The following is a 9,346-nucleotide window of genomic DNA, read 5'->3' on the forward strand; positions in this document are numbered from 1 at the left end:
TTTTCAAGCAGTGTTAGCAATACCTATCTGTGTATTACACTTCATGTAGTGAGGAGAGGGATGGTGAAAGTGGGGAAGAAGCAGGGGGTGTGGAGTGGTAAAATACTTTAGAAGTATGCGTACATGATTACTTGGATGCTTTCTGCTATTTAGTTTTGCTTATTAATAGGTGGAAATAAAAATGAAATCATTGACAGGAATTTCCTAATTATGAAAATTCGTTCAGAACCACTGGACAAAATTAAGAATGAATGGGAAAGCGAACTCCAGACATCTTTACCTACAGAGACTTGGAAGAAAATTCTTCATTTAGTTAATACATCTTCAATGAGTGCCAGACATTCTTTGATACAGTTTAAGGTAGTTCACAGGACCCATATGTCAAAAGATAAGCGAGCTCGTTTTTATCAACATATAAATCCTATATGTGACAGATGTAAATCGAATGTGGCTTCTTTGACGCATATGTTTTGGTCCTGTCCTCTTGGAAAAATATTGGAAAGATATTTTTAACATTATTTCAAATGTATTGAAGATTGATTTACAACCTCATCCTATCACTGCAATTTTTGGTTTACCAAGGAAAGAATCTGGCCATCTATCTGCCTCCGCTAACCGTATGATTGCCTTTGTTACATTAATGGCCAGACGATCCATTTTGCTTAAATGGAAGGATCCAATACCCCCTACTACTTTTCAATGGTTCTCTCAAACTATTATCATGTTTAAACTTGGAAAAAATTAGGACTGGTACTGTTGATCCTTTGCTTAAATTTGAGGAAGTTTGGAGTCCATTTATTCAATATTTTCACATGATATAGATCCCCTTATAATAACCTTTCAATTTAGAGGAATGGAGTTGACGACATAATATTGCTCTGTTTCTATTGAGAAATTTTAGTCCAGTTTTTTTTTCTGTTTTTTTGGAATTTTTTTTCTTTAGCTTAGTTTAGTTTGATATATTGTTTATAATTTTTCTTATTGTTTTGGGGATTTTGTTTTCTTCCTTTTATGTTTTATAATAAATCTTTTTCTTTTATATTATATTCATTCACTAACAGATGGTTGGATCTACAGATTTTTTTTATACTTTATTGTTCTTTATGATTATCCCTGTCATGATTGTTCTCCTGATCTCTTTGTATTACATGTATAAATATTGATATACTAATATGTATTAATTTGAAAACTAATAAAAAGATTGAAAAAGAAAGAAAGAAAGACAGGAATTTCCTAGCACATTAAAATTCCAATAATCTTGCACTCTTGGGGCTTTGGTGGTGCAAGCCCAGCAGATTTTCTGGACTATGGAGATGTTATTCGAACACATTTAATTTTTATTTTATAATAATTTTTCCAGTGAACCAGGTAAGTTTAAGGGATCACAGGAAGTGGGGCTCCTTTTGTTTAAAGGGAGTGCTGGAAATGGCCCCAGTGTTTAAAGGGAGTGCAGGAATTGGAACCCAGCTGAGTTTAAAGGGAGCTTGGGAAATGGAGCCTTGGTGAGTTTAAAATAAATGTAGCAAGCAGGGCACTGGTGAGCTTAAAGGCAGCGCAGAAAACCACACAGTGAACTATTGGGATTTCCAAACAATAGGATGGCAGATTATCGGAGTTTTACTATAGCCGCTCTTCCTCTGCCTTTGAAACTTAAGGGAAATAATGGAAATCCATTAATTTGTTGCCTCTGATGACATTAATGTGGTTAGACTGGGGCAGCTGAGATGCAATTCCCAATCAGAAATTATAACATTTCAATTCAAAAATGATTCCATCTGTTTTTTCCAAAATTATAAATTCTAGGATTTTTTCTGAAGAATGACATTTAATATTTTTATTTCCAGAAGGCACAATCGCAACCCCATCTACTGAAGCATTAGTATTTGAAGACAAACTAAGCTTTGGTAAGAGCAATACAATTAATTTTCTGAACTTTACTGGGGGAAATAAGAAACTGTATTCTACAATAAAAGCCTGAAGAGTGTTGTTCTGGTCAGGAACGTCCTCAGATCTGCTCCTGTTTTGTCAATGCCCCTTTCTTCGGGTAAAATTTTGACATTGGAGCAGATGCAACCCTGAAAGATTTCCAAACTCAACCACAAGAAGATTCCAAGTTTATGATATTGATATGTGAGGGTCAGGAATAAAGGATTAGTTTACAATAGACTAATAATTCAAAACTGGCACTTCTGCTGACTGTCCACAGTGAATATAAACCCAGAATCTGGATCAATTAGCGTACATTTCTCAGGTACTAATAGCGCACAAATCAATTTTACCCATTGTGCATGCAAGCACACTAACACATCAGTAATCAAACCGTGCTAATTTCTGGCCTTCCTGACATAAATTGGACCTTAAAGGTCCAACTGTGACTGCCATGCAACAGCCTCAGTACAAATAGGTGTATGTTGTGCTCGGTTGTTGCTATTCTCCTGACTTAAAGGGACACTCTCCTAGCACCAAGAGACTTGACTTGGCTTCATAATGCATCGCAGGCTGTTCATACATTTTCCAAAGTCCACAGAGTGTGGTTAAACTGACAGTGAGTTATTTGACTGCTGAGATAACTAATCCAATGGGTGTGACAGTGGAGGCAGCATTTGACTGAGTGTGGCATCAAGACCCCTGAGAAATCTGAAGTCAGTGGGCATCAAAAGGAAGACAATCCAATGGTTGGAATAGAGAAACAAAGGACTGCAGATGCTGCAATCTAGATGGAAAAATGGGCCTGCTGAGTTCCTCCAGCATCATAGTGTTTTTCATCCAGGAGGCCTACTGAGTTCCAATGGTTAGATCGTACCTCAGTACAACTTGCACTTTTTTTTAATCAATTGCACTCTGCTTGATCAACTGGACAATAGTTCAACATTATTGGTGGCTGGTAAGCATTGTTGAAAAGGTGACATAAAATATCAAAGATCTTCATCACAGTACCCCCTGTGTAGCTGCAGTCTGGCTCGGATTCACAAGTGAAGTGCTGCCAACACCACCTCCCTCACCACTATTCAGGGTCCTAGACAGTCCCTCCAGATGAGGCAGTGCTTCACCTGTGAATCTGAGGGTGTCATTTATTGCATCCAGCGCTCCTGGTGCAGCCTCCTTTTCGAAACTGTCACCGACGTTGAGCACCTTCGTTCCGTCCGCCGCAAGCAAGGATCTCCCGTTGGCCATCCAATCCAATTCTGCATCCCACTCCCGTACTGACATGTCTATCCATGGCCTCTTCTACTGCCAAGTTGAGGCCAGACGTAGGTCAGAGGAACACCTAGTATTTCGCCTTGGTAGTCTCCAACGTGACAGCCTCAACATCGATTTCTGTAACTTCCAATAACCCCCTCCTCTCTTCTCCCCCGCCTTTTTTTTTCTCCTTTGTCTTCCCTCATTCCTGTGGCCCCTTCCCCCACCCCACCCCACCCCCTTCCCTTAATTCCATGGTCCACTGCCCTCTCCTACCAGATTCCTCCTCCTTCAGCCCTTTGTCTCTTCTACCTATCAGCTTCTTACTTCTTCCCCCCCCCCCCCCCCACCCTCCTACCTTCCCCCTCTCACCTGGACTCGCCTATCACCTGCCTGCACATACTTGTCCCCCTCCCCCGACCTTCTTATTCCGGCTTTTGTCCTCTTGCTTTCCAGTCCTGATGAAGGTTCTTGACCCGAAACGTCAACTGTTTATTTCTCTCCGTAGAAGCTGCCTGACCTGCTGAGTTCCTCCAGCATTTTGTGCGTGTTGCTCCAGATTCCAGCATCTTCAGAATCTCTTGCACCTTCGTGACTTAGTGCCCTTGAGGCAGGACATTGATGATCTGAACCTTACTGTATGCCCCTCTGTGCAGTATTCTGACAAAGGCTCTGTGACCTGAAAACAGTAACCCTTTCTCCTTCCACAGATACTGCCTTGCACACTTCCAACATTTCTGTTCGTTTTTCAGATTTTCAGTATCAGCAGACTTCTGATTTTCATTTCATGTACAATGTTTAACTTCTGAGGACCAAGTAGTCGATGGTACAATGACCAGTTCTCCCCGAAACAAGCATCAGACTGCTCCACCATTGTTTCAGACCCAGAATTGAGGCAGTGAACGGATCCCAAGTTGCAGGTGTTTGATCCCTGCTGTGTTCACTCATCTCCTTTGAGACAGTTTTCTGTGCAACCTGAGCAGGACTATGCCCATCGTGAAAAGGGGTGTGACTGGGGATGGGGAGAGGGCTGATGTTGCTGTATCAGAAGAGAGCCCTGTTCTTCCCCATTCATTATCTTCCGTGTTCACACATGGAATCAACCAAATGGATAAATAATACAGTAATGCTTTTGTGTACCAAAAATAGCTGAAACCCAGTTTCTAGGCAATAGAGTAAAAAATGCCATTCACCACCAGCTATTTGATTTTTTTTTTAGTTTCTGGTGATTAATACTGGGGTGAAAGTTGTAGTCGGCTGGGTGCTGTGGTGAATGGCAGTCGCCTAGCTGACAGGTGGACAGGGCCTACGCATCATGACTGCCTGAAACTATTTTCATCAAGTATTCACACTGTTCATTTTTGAAAGTAGATGTGATTGCATACACTAACTTACTAGCCAAAGATTTAGGTACACTCACAATCAAACTAAGAACTTTGACTGAGAACAGATGAGTTGGCACTTTTTAAGCACCAGTTGAAGTTTTAACTTTCCTCTTTGGTGGTTGAGTACTACGGCATGTGATATACCCTCTAGGCTGTTGCAGGAGCATAATTCCTAGTTTATTACACATGAGTTTACTTGTAATTAATAATGTCCATTGGATTTGTAATAATCTGAACACTTTACTGATGCTAATAAAATACCTTTCATGAAATTAGAGGTGAAAACAGGCTACTCTTCAGTGGCTCAGTAAATACCATAGCTAAAACAGAGAATGGGAAAAATGTTAAAAATAAATAGATATTAAGTAGGTCAAATGTTCACCCATTTATCTAAAATATTTTGTTCTATAATACCGTGGTGTTTTTCTCAAATTATCTTGCTGTGTCTTATCATATCATCAGACCAGTATCTGAAAAATCTCCCACATACAGTCTACAATTCTTTAAGGCTAATTCTCAGCAAGCTCTCAGAATTGCAATCTATCGTAGTTTCATCTCTCTAACTAGTCATTCTGCACTCCTGAGGAGCAGTAAACAGATGAAGCAGCAGAGGAATTTCTTATTCTCAGCGCAAGTATTTTCCTTTGAAGTTGAAACAGGGTCTTAGGAAACAAAGTATTAACAAAATTTAGCCAAAGACTAATACAAACATTTTATTTGCTCTTTGGAGTATTCATAACCTCCCTGTGAGACTGGAGTATGTCTAACAGGAACATTTATGTTTAAATTCCTATTACTGAAATAGTCCATGTAAAGGAATCCAAAAAAAAAAGCAATGTATTTTGCTGTGCTTGGAATGCAATAGAAACTCTCTAGTCCGGAACCCTTGGGACCTGACTGATGCCGGACCACTTCAACTCTTTGCACGACTATTAATTGTTCCGAGGAGTCCTGCTAGCCATCATTTGTCTCCTAGTTTACAGTGATAGGGGTAATTTCAGAAAATCCTTTATGACATTTGCCTGTATTGGAGAATTGGTGAGGTTAGGATTATGATTGTTTTGTACCCAGTGCTACAGTTTCTATACCAGATGTAGAGTCTCGCAAAATTACTTGAAGAATCACTAGTGAAAATAAACTAAAAGAAATTGTTTGTTAAAGTGCATCTGCTTTCTGCAATTTAACACATGTTGTAATTCTTTTGTACAGGATATTTCATCATAATTGGATTGTGTGCGATCCTTTCTGTTTTGGGAGTTGGGCTGTTCTTAAAAAATAAGCTAAGTAAGTTATTTGGATTCTTTTAAATAGATAGTTGCTGTTTTTATAAACAGTTTTATGAGTGATTGAAAACAAAATAATGTGAAATAGTACATATTCAGATTTAAAATTTATTTGCAAATAACATGAACCTAATAGAAGATGAAATGATGATGTTAATGATGCATTTACTGTCTATGGGGCGTCGTAGCACAGAAGCTGTCTGCCAATTATACTGCCAGGTTTAATGTAATTTGGTCCTGATAATCAGTTTTTCATTTTGCCTCAGCTGCATTTTTCTTCATGAGGCATTGCCCAATTTCTACTATCACTTCTATGACTAAAGCCATGAGTCTGAATGCCTGGAGACTTCTTTCTTAACTGGAAAGGTTGTCTGCTTCCTGGCCAATAGATACATATCAGACAGCAACCTTTTCTAAGTTTCCAGGCCCGGAAAGATTAACATCAAACCACATCAGTGTGGCATGAAAGAGCACAAAGAAGAAATGAGTTTGGAGTGAATTAAAACTGTTGGCAAGCAGTGTTTGTTCAGAGAGCTGCATCTAGCATACCCACATTAGTGATATAATTACCACATGACATGCATTGAGCCCAAGTAAATTTGCTGACAAGGTATTGAGACTGTTAAGTATGTCGCTTGGGGCAACATGATTTAATTGTCACATAGAGTATTCCTTTAAAGATCTTAAATAAAATATCTTTGCGTGAAACTGTCTAAATCACTAAATAATTTTGAAGTTAATCTGCAGGGAAGTTCAATTTTAATTGTGATTTGAATCTGCATTTCTTTAACCAGTTTAAACTTAAAGTAACCAAACCATCATTTACAGGCAAAGCCAATGAGAGAAACTCGCCCACCAACGATACAGAGCCACTACAACCAGTTAAAGTCCTAATCATTTATTCAGTGGACAACGAACTGTTTCAAAATGTTATCTTGGCTTTTGCTGATTTCTTGCACAGTTTCAATGGAATCCAGGTAATCATTGATGTGTGGCAAAGAAGAAACATTGCTGAAATGGGCCCTGCTCAGTGGCTTGCCTCCCAGAAGGAAAAAGCTGATAAAATCATTATTGTGACCTCAAAAAGTGCTAAAATGAAATGGGATGCCATTTATTATAAAACAAGCATTGATCAAAAATTGAGTTTTTCAGAGGACATGTATTCTATTGCCTTAAATTTATTTTGTAGTGATATGCAAAATTACTCACATCTGCATAAGTACTGCATTGTCTATTTTGATACAATATGCTCAGCCAAAGATATACCTAGTATTTACAGTCCATGTGTGAAATACTGCCTTGGAAAAGACATAAATAAGCTTTTCAAAAATCTGCGTAATTCCTCACATAAAGTACATAGTAAATATTCTACTCTGGGGCCGTATTCTAATTATAACATTTTATTTAATCACAAGATGAAAAATGTTATTTTGAAATTAAAAGACTGGCAGAATATCCAACCTACTTCAAATATACTTGTGAAGGCAGTGGAGGATTTTGAATTGCAAAGTGCAGAAAATTTACAGATTGATGTTGAAACCCCCTGTCCTTAGTTGTAAATATTGATAATATACATACCAGAAAAATCCTTGGTCTCTGCTGAAGTCACCAATTTCAACCAGTCATTTTGTTAACTCATGGACCTTAGATTGGGAATGGAAAATTATCTTTACTTCATGCTGTTAATTAAGCACCTAACATGGGGATTACATTTATGTAAACAGCAAGTGAGGATTAGTTCAGGCTTTGGATGTTTTGCCAACACCACCAACCCCCATAGCTCCTCACCACCATAGCCCAGTCAAATACTTTGCTGACTCACTCTTGGATTTGAGAAATTGTTTGGAAATGAGGGAGACTTTCCTAGTCTTTACTTCTCACTTACTTGTAAGATCAAGACATTGCATATTGATTGGACTGATCAAACTGACAAGGGTACCAGGAAAAAGGAGTTTGTGGAGAGCATTAGGGACTATTTCTTTTAAAAAAATTGTTACAGACCCTACCCAGGAACAAGTTATTTTAGATTTGGCCACATGTAATGAAATAGGATTAATAAGAGATATTTTAGTGATCACAACATGGTAGAATTCCAGATACAGTTTAAGGGTGAACACCTCCGGTCTAGAAGCAGTATCCTTAACGAGGGCAATTTCAAAGGAAGAGTTGTCTTAAGTGGACTGAGAAAATAGACTATAGAAAGGGTCAGTAGATGAGCTGTGGCAAATATTTAAATAGTTATTTCATAATGTTCTGCAAAAATTTATCCAAGTTAGAAAAAGGGACCCAATGAGAAGGATAAACTATCCACGTTAACAAAGGAAGTAAAGGAAAATATTAAATTTAAAATTAGAGCACACAAAATGTCAAAAGCTAGAGGTAGATGAGAAGACCAGGAATGTTCAAGAACCACCAGTGAGAGACTAGAAAGCTAATAAGAAGGGAGAAAAGTCATACTGAGAGAAAACTGGCAAGTAATATCAAAACATCTAGCAAGAGCTTGTCTGGTATTATAACCTGGAGGGTGATACGAGAGAATTAATAAAAGGAAATAAGGGCAAATATGTTACATTGATATTTAGCATCAGTCTTCATGGTGGAGGACACTGCAAATATCTCAAAGGTAACAGATGGGCTAGTTTCAAGTAGTGTGGAAGAACTTGTAACAATCCCTAGCATGACGAATTGGGAAAAGTAATGGCATTGAAGGCAGATAACTTGCCAGAAGCTGATGCCCTGCACCCAGGTGGCTGCAGAGATAGCAGAGTCATTGACTAAAGTTTGAAAAACTCACCAAGTTCCAGGAGGTTGCCAGTGGATTGGAAAAAAACACAAATATGTCACTTTTATTCAAGGAGGGAAGGAAACAAAAAGCAGGAAACTGTAGGCCAGTTAGCTTAACATCTGTTGTTGGCAAGATGCTTGAGTCTCTAAACAAGGAAGAAATAGCTAGAGATTTTGAGAAGCTGAATACAATCAAACCTTGGTTCTCAATTTTTTAGTCTCTATAGTAAATACTTGGAGGTGGGGCGGAGTGTAAGGTATCCAGGTTTGCTGTTGGCACGAAAATAGGTGGGAGGACATACTGTGATAAGATATTTAGACTTTGCAACAAGATTGAGATTGGTTGAATGAGTGAAAACTTAGCAAGTGGAGTTTAATGTAGGAAAGTGTGTGGTCATGCGATCTGATAGGAGGACTCAAATGGCAGATAATTATCTAAACAGAGAGAGATTGCGAATGAACAGAGTGCAGAGAGATCTAGGTCATCATGTTCATAATACACTAAAAGTTAAAGTGCAGATGCAGCAAGTGGTTAGGAAGGCAAATGACATGTTGGCCTTTATTGCAAGAGGGTTGGCGTTTAGAAATAGATAAGTATTGCCATAATTATACAGAGTTTGTGAGCTTGCACCTGAAATACTGCATAGAGTTTTGGTTCCCTAATTTAAGAAACGAGTTGCTTAGAGGTAATTAGCATTAGAGGTAATCCAGAAG

The 9,346-nt window shown here is 38.5% G+C and overlaps 1 protein-coding gene across 2 annotated transcripts in view; it reads left to right on the plus strand.

Moving 5' to 3' along the window:
* The window catches only part of LOC127572048 (interleukin-17 receptor B), a 31,864-nt gene extending 23,820 nt beyond the window's left edge, over positions 1-8,044 (plus strand). For both annotated transcript variants that reach the window (XM_052018886.1, XM_052018887.1), the window contains 3 exons: positions 1,845-1,904; positions 5,775-5,849; positions 6,677-8,044. In XM_052018886.1, coding sequence (XP_051874846.1) covers positions 1,845-1,904; positions 5,775-5,849; positions 6,677-7,401 — 860 coding nt within the window. In that variant the 3' untranslated portion in view covers positions 7,402-8,044. The remainder of the gene's footprint in view (positions 1-1,844; positions 1,905-5,774; positions 5,850-6,676) is intronic.
* The last annotated feature ends 1,302 nt before the right edge of the window (positions 8,045-9,346 follow it).

This window comes from Pristis pectinata, chromosome 6 (genome assembly GCF_009764475.1).
Source record: "Pristis pectinata isolate sPriPec2 chromosome 6, sPriPec2.1.pri, whole genome shotgun sequence".
In the NCBI taxonomy this organism is placed as follows: domain Eukaryota; kingdom Metazoa; phylum Chordata; class Chondrichthyes; order Rhinopristiformes; family Pristidae; genus Pristis; species Pristis pectinata.